At 35.9% G+C, this 14,605-nt stretch overlaps 2 protein-coding genes across 3 annotated transcripts; one reads left to right on the plus strand and one right to left on the minus strand.

Moving 5' to 3' along the window:
• Window positions 1-1,593: 1,593 nt before the first annotated feature.
• Window positions 1,594-3,841, plus strand: LOC131973462 (NAD(P)(+)--arginine ADP-ribosyltransferase 2-like). The gene is made up of 2 exons (XM_059335471.1): window positions 1,594-1,671; window positions 2,930-3,841. The coding sequence occupies exons 1-2, from the start codon at window positions 1,594-1,596 to the stop codon at window positions 3,767-3,769; spliced, it is 918 nt and encodes a 305-aa protein (XP_059191454.1). The 3' UTR covers window positions 3,770-3,841.
• Window positions 3,842-4,811: 970 nt separating this feature from the next.
• Window positions 4,812-9,322, minus strand: xpa (xeroderma pigmentosum, complementation group A). 2 transcript variants are annotated; one of them, XM_059328448.1, is made up of 6 exons: window positions 8,949-9,322; window positions 8,280-8,385; window positions 7,416-7,581; window positions 6,682-6,799; window positions 5,811-5,961; window positions 4,812-4,979 (listed from the first exon to the last, which is right to left on the minus strand). In XM_059328448.1, the coding sequence occupies exons 1-6, from the start codon at window positions 9,229-9,231 to the stop codon at window positions 4,907-4,909; spliced, it is 897 nt and encodes a 298-aa protein (XP_059184431.1). In that variant the 5' UTR covers window positions 9,232-9,322; the 3' UTR covers window positions 4,812-4,906. The 2 variants fall into 2 exon arrangements, with proteins under 2 accessions (XP_059184431.1, XP_059184440.1); XM_059328457.1 differs by having other exon boundaries at window positions 4,979-5,961.
• Between the last annotated feature and the right edge of the window lie 5,283 nt (window positions 9,323-14,605).

Raw genomic sequence — 14,605 nt, forward strand, 5'->3', positions numbered from 1 at the left:
TTACTCAGGACAAGGATTTTTGCCACGATAACTAAACGCCCCCTCCTGGCTGTCAGACTACTTTTTATGTAACCAGCAATAACTTTGGATCCCTTTTTAAAGCGCCAACCAAGTGGAGCACATAGAACACATTTCTGATGTTTTTAAAAAATACTACCCCTAAGTGTCAAAGATCTGTAACGTGACATATATGTCACATTGGGTGTTTATGGCATTAATTTTTATGATATTTCCTATTTTTGGGGCATGTGGGCTGTCCAGGTGGTCTTGTTGGGTTTTCTAATGCAGAAGGAAAAATGGCCCAGATATTGGTTCATATAGCTGACCTAGTTGAGGTCGTACAGGTGGCTGACTGTTTAACCACAACTGGGTTATTGAGGTCATTCCTGCAACACTTTTGTTAATGAAATACTTAACATTTTGTTGAAAAATGTATAAAAATGTCTTGGAGTAAATCCTCACATAATGCCCAACTTTTTTTACTTTACAAAGCTCTTAAGCAAAATCAATATATTTTGTAACTGTAACAAATAATCCAAATTTAGATTAATTCTGTAGTTAAAATTTTCAATTTTTAATACCAAGTAAATTGGCTTTTTGTTTTAGGTTAAACTTTAAGCATGTCTAAACAGAAGACTAAATGTTTTAAAAAATGTTTTGGATTAATTGGTCAACCTGGGTCAAAACACACTTTTGGTTTCACTGATGACCCAATAAAAATATTTAAAATATGACAATGGGTGATAGTATATTGCTTTAGGATCAACAAATGTAAATGACATTGCTTCTGAGTCTAAATAACATTGGTATTGCGGAATAGCCCAATGGAAATAAAAGACAAAATAACCCTTTTTATGGGCTTGGATCCTCACCTCTTTAAGGTTAAACTCTTCTAATTAACACCAATACCTGCAGATATGTATATATTTTAAGGTTTTGTTATATCTGAGATTTACAATGGCTATTAAAAAGTAGCAGCTTCCTGATGCTGAAGGCATTTCAGTGATTAAAAAAATGCATTGTCATTACAGAAGCATTTTCAGCAGTTTTAATTCTCTCCGCATGCAAGTAACAAAACTATCTGCATGGGTGAATCATGCTTGAAGAGTGAAAAAGAAAGTAAATGATTTTTCTTGGAATTTGGGCAAACTAACCCTTTGACACTGCAACTTCCATCTTTTGAAAGTGAGTCATGAAGTGGAAAGAAAGTGTTTTGCTGACTGCCTAAAAATATTCTGGGAAAATTCTTGGTAAGTACATGACTGACCTCACCCTGCTCTGATATAAGGAGAGATGAGTGGCATCAGACAGACCGAAGTCCTCGCTAGCTCTGACAGTCACAACATCTGCTGCACTGTTACCTGGTAAGATTATTATTGTTTCAGATTTAGATTTTTAGTGCATAATTAATATGTTGTAAATAGATTTTTATAATTGGGCATGGCATGAGTGAAAAGGGTTGGTTTGATTTTTTTAAAATGGATTTCTAATCTGATTGTGATGCATTATTCACTTAAAGGTCCGTTTATTAAAATCCAGAAATAAACAGGACAGATAAATGCCTTTTTCTTTTGTTTTTTAGGTATCTTCATCATGTTCAAGGATAGTCTGCAGATGTTTGTCTTCCTCTGCTGCCTCTGTGTGAGGATCAGACCTCTGAGCGCAAAGATGGTAAGATAATCGATACATACAGTAACATGCTGATTGTCTTACACATAAAAATTTAATTATTTGATCCTTGCTAGTCAAATGGTTTCATCTACTTCATTTATTTTTTCTAATCTGTCACTTGCAAGTACGAAATTGCTGAAGTTTCCCTTTAAAACCTTCTTCTATAATCCTTTATTCTTTCTTTGTCTGTCCATAAAGTACTTAGATTCAACTGTATTCAGTGTTAAAAATAAACTGGAACAGACAAAAGTGATCTGCTAAATGCTAGTATTTCATTGTAAACTCCATAAAGATGTAGCTAAAAATCTCCCAAACTGCAGCGCTGCATCCTGACTGACATGCTGAAGAAAAAATAAATGCAACTATTGTGTTAAAGGGACAGTTCACCCCAAAATGAAAAATAAGTCTTTCATTTTATTCTATTTGTTAATCTAGATTGTTTTGGTGTGAGTTGTGTGAGTGATGGAATACTTGGATATTAGTAGTAAAGAATATATTAATATAATTTCATGAAGGAACAAAAATAGAAAGTAGGGCATGTTTGAGCTATATAATGAAAATGTGGATTATGTGCTGAATTTGCACTGATATGACTTTGCATAATACTTAGTAGGCTACCTTCTTAGAAAAATAACATAATTAAAGAATATTTAACATTCCTAGAAATTACTACTGAAAAAGAAAAAATGGATATAAAATAGCTATATAAACATTAGGACTGTATGTTCATATGACAAAAATTAAAAAAAATAATAATTAAAAAAAAAGAGGAAATAAAACCAGAATAAATGGCTAATATCATTTCTAAATCCCCCCAAGCGACTCTGTATTATATATTGTAGAAAAGGTTTCATATCGGACAATATGTACACCGACACCATTAGATACGGATACGTGTGACAGGCCTACATCGACCGATGATATTGGTCAACCAATAGATCTATCTGGCTCTTATAGAAAGAAAATAGTTCCTACATGAAACTGCTTATCCAAGATATGTGGATTATGTTGAGCAACCAGGTCACGATTTCTGGAAATACATTTTTTTTATGCACCACAAGCTGATTGCCATCTAGTTCCATCATATTCAAGAGAAGCCAAACATCTCGGCGGCCGATATCGCCAACAGACTGATAAATAGCAATGCAGGTGCAATTTGAATTTGAATTAAATTAAGGCTGAACTGTCCCTGTCCCCTACCACTTGAATCAATGTGGCCAGAATGTCAGTTAAGCTACTTGTTCTTATTTCTCTATAGTTGCCTGAACAAGACACCATAAAGGCCCTTTTGACGACCCCTCAAGTCCAAAAGGTGCATCCTGTAAATGTTCAGACTACATCCATTCAGGCCGTCTCACTGAAGGCATCTTGTGCTTCAGCGTGTGTCCCATCAGGTCTGTCCAGGCTCATCAGAATCCCTCTGAGCTTGTTTCCCGACTCCATCGACGACATGTATTACAGCTGCTCCGAGAAGATGCTGATCAAAGTGAAACGCCACTACCTCCCGAGGAGCACCAGGGAAGGTCTGAACTCCACATACACTAAACTATGTGCCCTCAAAGCCATGCAGAATCAGGACGTCTACGACCGCCTGTCCTTGAATCACTTCAAGGCTCTGTGCGCCTACACAGCAGGGTCATACGACGGCTTAAACCAAGCAGTCCGTAGGGGGAGGGCTTCCTACAAGACCTCATTTGAATTCCACGCCCTCCACTTCCTGCTGTCTGACGCCATCCGGCTCCTAAAGGTCAACCAGAGAAGCTGCCACACCAGTTATCGGAGAAGCAACCTGCTCTTCTGCGGGGAGTTGGGACAGACCATCCGCTTTGGCTCATTCGCCTCCAGCTCCCTCAACAAAGACCTGCGGCAGTTCGGACGGAGGACCTGCTTTGAGATACACACGTGTTTCGGCGCCTACCTCAAGGACTATTCAGAGTTTAGCTCAGACGAGGATGAAGTGCTGATTCCTCCACATGAGATGTTTAAAATTGTCTCTGTGGACATGTCAGGAGAGAATGATTTGCACTGTGATGCTTTCTACAAGCTCGAGACTGCTGGAGTTTACAGCAATCTCAACTGTCAGGCTGTGGAGCTTTGAAAGCAGGAGAGTACGATCTTAACACCATATTGTATTATACTGTTCAATTATGCTTCACTGTTTTAAATGTATTAAAACAATGCCTTTCTTTGAAAATGAGTGTTTGTTCATTCCTTGTAAGTAAAGCATAAAGTCGATTTCTCAGAAAACGAAGCTGCTTTCTCAATGTTTTCTCTGCTTTCTCTGTAATTATAGTCTCAGTTTTAAACGCATAGTTAAAGTCTTTAAAAAGTACTAAAAGATCACAGTCTGGGTTAAAATGAGTGTGTCAAAGTTGAAATTTAGTTTCACACTGGATGCAAAGAGAGGTGTATTGGGTGAACTTCCTGTGTGTTTGATCCATCCATCAACCCTGACCTGCCTATTGAATACATTTTGATCAGAAATCAACTAATTTCTCTGCACATGAGAAAAGCTGGCTGGGAACACCAAAATTCAGTAAAACTTTTGAAAATGTGCATCAAAGTTATTAAGCTCGCTTGAGTTGGTTTTTGTCTTTTTTGAAAAATAGTTAATGGCTAAATGGGACATTGTTCCGAATAAGTTCTGATGCAGCAAACATTTAACTCACATGATCAGCTGTTTCAGTTCTGCTGATTAAGATGAGCTTACATTAAAGATCAATTATAATTTGCCCAATGAATCCAATTCAGACTTTCAAGACTTTCTGGAATACTCAGTTTTCTCGTGTGTGGCCAAAGTTGTCCAGTTAGTAACCTCTTTATTGTTGTTTTTTTTCTCTTGTGCAATCTCTATTTCTTCTACTGTTAACTGACGAATTAGCCTACAGCAATACATTACACTGCTATAATCTGACATAGGTTTAAGCAGCTTTGTTTATTTGCTCTAGACCAGTTGATAAAAACGTCCCTAATTCACATTTTCTTTAATGTGACATTTCCAAATTTTGCTTCCAAAATCGATTCGACTTTAATATTTAACATTGCTATTCTTAGGAAACCAGGCCGCAGAGAAAGTTCAAACTGAAATTGTATTTGAGCACTTTAAGGGCTTTTTTTCGACTTGGAAAAAAAGAGACATATTTCTGTGTATATTTAATATGACATGCTGATCACCTCAGGAAAAAAAAACTCAGGAAAAGTCCCTAAACGATCACGCCCTTTACAAGAACAGGCCTCAAAGTCTGTAAATGGGGATACTGGGATCGGGCCGTGTCTGCAATTCTACTTCAAAAAAGTCTCCATCAAGTCTGAAAATACAAAATTTATTTTAACAGTTCTGATGAATGGTAGATTCAAAAACAGACAGACAGAACTTTTACATGACATACAAATTCATTTTACAAAGATATTATTCTCAGTCTTACTGTAATTTAAATAGAAGCATGATTATTTTGACATTGACAGCTTGTCTCCTGACAGCTGAGACCAAATATCAAACATTACTTAAGAAGAAGAGATGTTATGGTGTGAATAATGATAGATAATCATCCTCAATAACAATAGTTTGTGAATCTATTAATGTACAATGAAATATGACATGTAATCTAATGCTGCTGAGTGAAATAAAGCTGCAAAGGTGATGAAAAGTGAAGCTTAGCACCTGACATGATAACAGTGAACACATCACATGTACCAGTGATGAATCTGTGTCTGCAAGCAAAAAGATGGACCAATCACTTCTCAAAACTCACTATTTTTCTAGAAGGCAGCAATGTTTTATTCTTACTGGTCCTTTCTGTTCAGTCATTAAGCAGCACCACAATTCGCTGTATTATGCAAGACGGTATTTTCAAGTTTCAGTTCCTCGATTTGCCCATTTCCAGAGGGAACCTCTTAATGCTTCAAAAGAAACAGGAAGTGTAGCAATAGGGAGTTGATTAAAAAGGCTAATAATATACTCCAGTTGAAGCTGAGGTCAGTAAGTAAATGTGGCCCCTTGAACGTGACCAGGACCTGTATCATTAATAAATACCAGTAGAAAAAAGGAATACAGCTGGAGGGGTCCAGGGTCTGTGAGAGATATCATCTCTTTGTACTCTTTGTTGTGTTGGTGTTGGTGGGTGTGTGTGTGTGCCTACATCTTCTCGTAGGTGAGCTCATGTCCACAGGTGGTGCAAGTTTTCTTGTAGAGATCCTCCTCTGGATCCACCACCTCCTCCGGTCCGTACTGATGCTGGTGAGCACTGGTGTCTTTTGTCCACATACTGCTCCTCACCGCCCTGCGCAGCTCTGACACACACAGACACAGACACACAGACACACACACAGACACACAGACACACACACACACACACACACAGTTAATGAAGAAGATGATGCTTGTTCCAAATCTAAAAGTGGTTGTGTACATAAAGTGTAAATTCCAAACTATTCCATAAGAGCTTTGTGAATGTAGATATTTGTTCCAACTAATCAAAAGTGCACCTGATTTGACTAATCAGCTATTTAAAGATTGATACAGTATTTATATAATCATAAAAACAAGTTTCGGACTGGGAATATTCACATGAACGGCCCCTCAAGTTGGATAAACTTACATAACTGGAGACTTGAGGTCTTATTATGCAGAAACATGGCAGGTAAAAGTAAATGTTGGATTGATCGAAATAAACTTTAAAAATTTTATAATTACATATACATTTTTTGCTCTCATGTAATTTGTAATAAAGGTATCAGGTTGTGAGTGTTAGTTGCTGTCCATGTAGAGTGATCTAAATTAGCTATTTATTAGCATTAATCCTAACATTAAGTCAGGTAAAGCAATATTTGAGTGGTTTTAATCATATTTCATGGCTTACCTGATTCGTTTTATTTGCACTTCGCATGCAAACACTGGAAACAGCTCTCAACATGTTGTTTAAAAACTGAGAAAACCTGCAGCTACTTTGCCCTTTATAGAATGGTTTGGACATGCTCGACTTGGTATTTGGGATCAAATAGGAAACCAACCTTTGACCTTCTTGTTGAAGCGCTTTTGTTTCTGCACCTCTTTGTTCTCTTCCCGCGTCTCTTTGGCCTCCTCCAGGGCCTCCTCCGAACCCCACACCTCCATACATCTCTTCTCCACCTGGATCACACACACAAATACAAAGTACCCAAAGGCTCATTAAAACACAGTTTTATCAATTAAAAGAGAGTTTATCCACAAAGAATAGTGCAAAGGTAGCATTTTAAATCCTGTGTTTAGCAGAGTACATTTTGGAATTAAATCACAAAAAATGACTTAGTCGAGTGAGCATAAAATGATTGATCTGTTGACTAATTGACCAAGAGAGGGCAGTCCATTAATTTAATGAATAATTGAACTATTTATGGATCTAAAGTTATCAATTGTTAAAAAAAAATGCTAAATATTCCAAGGCCTTCAAATATCTTATTTCTATTAGAGTATTCCAGTTATTAAATTAAAAATTACAGAAAATAGAAAATCAGCTTCTGATGATCGTTTCATCACTAATTTGGTTTGTTCACAGCTTGTTGAGTGCTGGCTGTTTGTATATTGGTCTTAAAAATATATATATTTTTGTGCAATTCCACACATCTTCTGACCAATTTAAAGCTACATTGCAAAATTTCAATAAAAGCTTGCTTTATTTTAAATTAATAATTAATATGATTTTCATTATGTAGATTGACTGCACGTTATCCAGTAGTTCCCACAGTCTCCACCTTCCAACGAGTACCTGCAGTTTGAGGTAGAGCTTCATGTCTCCCCAGCGAGGGTTATGAGGGTTTTTCTTCAGTATGAACCTGAGCGGAGGCTCTCTCTTGTCCAGGTCACAGTCCTTCAGCAGGTACTGCTGCTTGGCCTCAGTTCTGGAGATCAGCTTATGTTTCTCGTCGTTGTCTCTGAGGGAAAAACAAGCACCCAATGCTTATTTATTTGATGGATTTCAGTCATGTGATTGTTTAAATAAAATTGTTACAACCTGAGGAGAAACAGAAAAACTCCTCTAATAACCCTGGAAAATTTTAACACTACCTTAATTTAAGACCAAATTATTATTAAATTATTACTCAAAGATTTGAGAGAACTAAATTACCAGAAAATTACATGCCTGACATAAAATCCATGTTATCATTACTATTACTATGTATATTATATAACCCAACCTTGCATTAATGACAGGACATACTTGTAGTAGCTAAATCCATGTAAAATTAGCACACAATACTGAAAATACTGTTGGTACTGCATTGTTAAAGTGGTTGTTCCATCATGAACAGGAATTCTGTGCAAAGCTGCATAATAATGACACAATACAACAACAAAAACCCAGTGTCATATTCTTTCACATAATGAGGGAAACTGAATTAATAACAACAAAACAAAACAATAAACTTTTTCCAAGCATGTTGTGCTTTTTCCAAAGCTGCATAAACTACTGTATTTGGATTTCATGCTCAGAGAGGTTTCACTTTGTGGATGTCCTGGCCTGCAGCAAACACCTTCTGCAGTTTGCGGGCATGTGTGTGTGTGTTCGTGTGTGCGCGCGCGTGTGTGTGTGTGTGTGTGTGTGTGTGTGTGTGTGTGTGTGTTTGCTTACCTGCACTTGTCACACACAGACAGGTCAAAGCTGTTACTGAGGTACGAGTCCATAAAGGGCTTTTGACAATCATCACACACCAGGTATTCCGGCTCGATCACTGGAGCTGGAGACAAAACACACAGATGTAAATAAAGCATGCATGCACACACCAAACACACACAGCATTGGATAGTCACAGTTTACATGTATTAGAGATATGAAATTGAATAAGTAACTGTAATCAGCCTGGATTACTTTTGAAAGAATGATTAAAGTTACAATATCTATATTTTTGATTATGTCTTTAAAAAATATAGCAATTTTGAAATAATTAAAGTACTGATGAAGCGATACCGATGCACTGATCTTTGATTATAAACCTGCAGCAACAAAGAGTTCCACAAAGAAATAGCCTCTCACATGTTGTAGATCACACACAGTACACCTGCAGTTTGTGCCAGTGCTGTTTTTATATGGGTCAATGCAAAATGCATTTAATTGTGCATTGAAAATATTTCGGGGGGTTTCAAAAGGAAAAGAAGAAGTTTTGACCTACTTTTAAAAGTATAAATTGCCATATTCCCAATGTTTGATGTTGAAGTAATCCAAACGTTGTTGTTTTATTATTATACAATGGACCAAGAATTGCAGTAATTCGTAGGGTTACCCTATTTAATGTGCACACACCTGGCGGATGCACAACCTTCCTGGTCCTCTGCTCTTCCTCTCCGTCCTCCTCGTCCTCGATGAAGAAGCCGGCTCCGGAGTCGATGGTCTTGGACACTTTGGCCGAAGTTGCGCCCTCCACGGCGGACAGAGGGCGGCTCGCCAGTCGGGCTTGCCGGAGCATCAACGCCTGCTGCCGGTTCCGCTCGATTTTAGCCCGCATCGCTGCAGAAAGCTCGGGTTTGGGGCTCTGTTCTGGACCGGGTCCGGCAGCATCCGCCCCCTGTGACTCTGACGGATCCATGCTGTTGCAAAAGATCCACACAGAGCAGTGAATTAAATAACTCCAGTGGGTTTTGCTCCATTCAAAGCGCAGCTGTCTGCACTGTCGTTGTTACAAAACTGGCAGCGCATGCTTCCGGTAGCTTTTTCTTCTTCTTTTTAATTCTTAAATTGAAGGTGCATTACCGCCACCTTCTGCTGAGGCATGTGAAGAACTGACATGGAGGTTAATGGTTAAACCAGGGGTCGGTAACCTTTATGGGCAAAAGAGCCACTGTTGGCCAAAAAAAGAGAAAAAAAATATATCGTACTGGAGCCACAAACCTTATTTTCAGCCTTACAATGAAGATAAAACGGCCTACTGAGTCGTAGCCGTAGACTTTCATAAGCATTTAAGTTGACTTAAATTTAAAAACTTTTTAATAATGTTTTATACAGGTGCATATAAAAAAAATAGAATAACATATAAACGTTTATTTATGTCAGTAATTCAATTCAAAAAGGTGAAATAACACATTATATAGATCCATTAAACACAATGAAACATTTCATGTCTTAATTTATTTAATTTATTCTAATTATAATGATTATGGCTTACATTTAATGAAGACCTAAAATTCACTGTCTCAATTTTTTTTGGAATATTACAAAATACCTATTTTAAAAAGTCTGTTTAATATGGAAATGTTGGCCTCTGAAAAGTATGTCCATCTATATGACTCAATACTTGGTTGGGGCTATTTGACTTGAACTACTGGAAATGGACTTTTCCATCATATTCTAATTTATTGAGATGCATCTGTATAAGTGACTCATGTTTTCAACTGAGGAATACAAATTGCTTTTGGCCTACACCAATGATACATGAACATTAAAATGTAAAGAAATAACTGTTTTATTTCACATAATTTTGTTGTCACAAGCACAGGCCACTGCAGATGGCCTGAAGAGCCTCATGTCGATGGACATACTTTTCCAAGGCCAACATTTCCATATTAAACCTACTTTTTAAAATTGGTCTTTTGATCGGTGGTGGTGGTGGGAGGGGGTGGTATTATTGCCTGTGTGTGTCTATAAAACATGTCATTCAATGTATTATTTTTGACAATAAAAAATTAAGGGGGAAAAAATTGGTCTTTTGTAATATTCCAATTTTTCTTGAGACACTGAATTTTAGGTCTTTATTAAATGTAAGCCATACTCAGTATAATTAGAAGAAATTAAATAAATTAAGACATGAAATGTCTTTCTTTTTCATTCTGTGTGTAATGGATCTATATAATGTGTTATTTCCACTTTCTGAAATGAATCACTGACATAATTCAACTTTTCTATGATATTCTAATTTATTGTGACAGTCACAACATGTATGCTGATAGGTCTAAAGTCTTTATCCACTTATGTTATTTTATCCACTTTTATCAATAGTCAAAATAAAGACTAATAAACACCTTACATTTTCTGTATGAAATATTTTTTATAGTGCAATGCACACAATTTATAAAGTAGATAGGAAAAAATATATATAATGAATTAGAAAAGAGTTGTCCCGTGTGTCTGAAGACTAAACTGTAATACTGTAGTGTGGAAAAAAAAACAACAATTACATTTACAGTTTTTGAAAATTATTTTCTCAAATTTCTGCTGAGGCGAGCCCACCGAAAACTTAAAGTTGCAGTCACAAAGGGTTCATACAATCAAAGTCCATTACTGTTTTTATATCAAATTCTTCTTTTAATTATAAGCTCTGAAAATATCTACATTTTGACTGAAACAGTTTGGATGCATGTTTTAAAAATTGAAAGACAGCTTCATGTATTTTTGAATGTGTCTTAAAATCTTATATTTGCATGGCCACTGAAATTGTATTCAGTTGCTGCTGTTGTTCCCACTGTTCACTCCAGCCACACAGAGACGAAGGCTTCCTGAAGTTGAAGCTGAAAGTTTTTCTTCTTTTCTTCATATGACACGGCAGAGGACACACCCTCATCTGTGACTTAACCATTTGAGAAAACGACAGACACAGTTGGTTGGCAGACAGGCCGGATGGCAGGACAGAAAGCAGACAGGTGATCATGTCCTTTATTGCCTGTCCCCAGGTGTCCAGTGAATCCCTGTTGCATCACGCTGATCATGGCAGCGGGCCACGGGTGCTTTTGTAAGAGGCTCGTGTCAAAGTAAAGCAGCTCACATCCTGATAGATGACACTGCAAATCTGACTGCTTTAGTGAGGGAGCTTTGAGAGGTGGTGATCTGACTGTTGAAGACGAGACACTGTAGGCAAAAATATTTTGTTTTCTCTGGTCGGTTTTGAGATTTTGGGCAATTTTGCTTCCATAAAGTGTCAGTAGATTTCTCCTAAATTCACCACGTTAGCAACAGGAAATGCCTCATTTGTGTATTTCAACATAACATTTTAGAAAACGTATAATTGCTTTCATGTAAATAATCGACTGGGAACATTTCCTGGTGAAAAAAATTCTCCCTTCTCACCTGTGGTGTCTTATGGAATTTTACAATTTATTTCTTTTTTTTCCAGACTCCACTTCAGCCGCACTTTCCAGTTTCATCCCTATTTAAATTCTGAAGTGAGTGATTTGTTTGTTTATCATTCATAGCCTGATTTATATGAAATTTTATTCCTAAAAACATGGAAGACATTTGATTTTGAATGGCTGGTGACAGTATTTTCTGTTTTATGGTGTGATAAAAAGAGAAATCCAAACTCCTCTCTGTAAAAGAGGACTATAAAACTATATAATGTCAACAAAATGAAAGAAGAATTTTGAGCATGGCTTTATCCGAAGTTCAGATATCTGTGCTGGTCATCTGTTCAAATTATCACTTATTTAATAAGATATTGGCCCATTTGCATATTAGAACATAACATTTCAGAAAAACCACATAATACACGTTCGTAATTTTAAAAAAAAGTTGTCTTAATATCAGTAATCAAAAGGGAAAGTTTTATTATGATATTTAAAATGTTGACCCTATTCACATGTAGTGTCTCCCCTTCTGTGGTTTGTTAGATTGAAAACTTTGGCCCCAGAAATGACAGAATTGCCAAATTATTAGTGTCTAGGATTCTGTATAAAAGTAATAATATAATAATAATTCAATTCTCTACTTTTAAGATTGTGTAGGATCTTGATATAAACATGATGACATGTTTCTTAATATTTTTTTTAAATCAAAAAAGTTCAGAAGTTACCATCAACTCCAAATACCAATAATGAAAATTTGAGGTTTCATTTATTTTGTCATATAACACTTTATACAGAGTTGAATGATATATGTGTTGTTGTTGTTTTTTACAGTATAATACATAATTCAAGTAGCACGTGAATATGAGTCCATACTTACATAACGTACATGGGAAATACAAAAGCATTTTACAATCTCTTGTGTTATTCAAACTGGTCAAGGATGGATTCTTATAAATATTTCTAAATGCACTCATTCATTCACACATTCCTCACATTCACATGATCCATCAAAGCAAGAAGGATGAGAAATGACACTATAGTCTGAGAATAGAAGTTGTGTTGAGGATAAACTACACACAAGAGCTTATAGACAGTATTACGTTACAATTTACAAATCTTTTATACACATAAAAGCACAGTAAAACACATTTTTAACTTTTTGCAGTATATAGAGAATAGTTGGGGTAAAACATTTTTTAATTTTCATTTGGATAAAGATAATGTTGCAGTTCATGAAAACATACAAATAAAAAATATTTGGTTGAAACAAACAAAAACTAAAAAATATTATTTTGTGTTAGACTGATAGTGCCATTGTAATCTAATTAGGAAATCCGATCCATTTATCTAAAAAACAAAAAATTATCTACTGAAAGAACACACATGTAAATGTATCCCTGAGTAAAATGAGTGTCCTTGGGAAGCAAAATAAAAGTTCAAGAAATGTTTAAGTTTAAAAAGCAGTAAGCCATCGTTTTGCATTTATTAATTGTCTGGCGTTATGAGGTGGTACTGTAATCAAAAGCAGAGGAGGATTTTATTTGTTTATCTCTGCAGTACACTCACTGAGCATTTCTTCAAGACTGCTGGAGCATGATGCTTGGAAAATAAAACATGAATAAAATATCGCCCACATTCAGTTCATATGTTTGTATAGAAAACAGGCAACATAAGGAAACCAATGATGCTTGTTGTAACTTGTATGATGGCAGCTCAGCTCGTCACAGGTGTTTCAGCTGGACGTCATTGATAGCACATTTGGTGGGATAGTGAGGCCTGAAATGGGTTACTCGTGATATATCCGCCTCACATCAGTAAGCATGTTGCCTTGACTTTTTAGACTATGGTCATTAAAAGAAAAAAAAAGAAGAAAAGAAACCCCATTTTAAAAAATCCACCTGAATTTTTACGAAACAAAGAAAGAAACTGCAAAAACAGTAACAGTGATTATACTTTTTTATTGTGTAATTCTTTAATCTTGTTTGCAACCTCTTCATATAATTTGCATTAGCTTAGTTGATGGAAACACATATTTGAATGGAAATATACTTATTGATAATGTATTACTATGTACAGAAGGAGCCTATTAATGTGAAGTTAAATGCTTTTTGATTTTACCGGAAAATCTAATAGAGAGGGTGTAGAGGGGGGAAGAAATTTCCAAAATAAATAAATGTCACAAACGGATTATTTGTAACAGTCCATGTTTTGTATTACATTAAGCACCTAATCAATGTTTCTTATAATAATTTTAGTCTAAGACTTCAGCCTCTGTGTCACACACTGAATGTGAATACAGCGGCTCAGTATGTTATACAGTACATGAGTTGTTTTACATCAAAACATTACAGAAGAAACCTGGTGATACCTGTTGATATCCAACACTCCTTTTTTATAAATACATAACTTGAAAAAGAAAAACAAACACTTTTGAGTTTAATACAGTGGAGAACACTAATCTTTAGTCCAGCTTTTGTTTTCTCCAGTTTAGTCATGATTTTTTGATGTAATCTCTCTAAAGTGGTGCATGTAAAGGCAGACAGAACAGAAAAAAGTCACGCTCACAAGCTTATTAAATGAAAAAACCCCAAAAAGAGAGTTGGGATATATTGAGCATGGTAACACCTTAGGTCCATTCTATCTGTGTATGCTCTATTGTAACTATTTAATATTTAATGTATCATATTATAGATATTCATGAATGGGATGTAAAGTTACCATCCCTGCCAATTATGTGTTCAAATATATATTTAAACACATTCAAGTTATAAACAATGAATATTTTCCTTTCAATGACATTGCAAAACCGTACAGGAGGTGGAATTTACACAGTTAAAATCTAAAGATATATCAAAGGAATACTTCACCCTTAAAATGAACATTTGTATATTAAAAGTCTGCGTCAAC

This window comes from Centropristis striata, chromosome 1, assembly GCF_030273125.1.
Source record: "Centropristis striata isolate RG_2023a ecotype Rhode Island chromosome 1, C.striata_1.0, whole genome shotgun sequence".
Lineage (NCBI taxonomy): Eukaryota > Metazoa > Chordata > Actinopteri > Perciformes > Serranidae > Centropristis > Centropristis striata.

Bases quoted from the DNA above. Each gene is read 5' to 3' on its own strand.
- LOC131973462 (XM_059335471.1), top strand. From the start codon at position 1,594: ATGTTCAAGGATAGTCTGCAGATGTTTGTCTTCCTCTGCTGCCTCTGT. The intron at 1,672-2,929 runs GTAAGATAATCG...ATTTCTCTATAG, and splicing joins GACCTCTGAGCGCAAAGATG to TTGCCTGAACAAGACACCAT.
- xpa (XM_059328448.1), bottom strand. From the start codon at position 9,231: ATGGATCCGTCAGAGTCACAGGGGGCGGATGCTGCCGGACCCGGTCCA. The intron at 8,386-8,948 runs GTGTGTGCACAT...TTTTGTCTCCAG, and splicing joins GAAGGTTGTGCATCCGCCAG to CTCCAGTGATCGAGCCGGAA. The intron at 7,582-8,279 runs GTAAGCAAACAC...TTTTTCCCTCAG, and splicing joins TCTGTGTGTGACAAGTGCAG to AGACAACGACGAGAAACATA.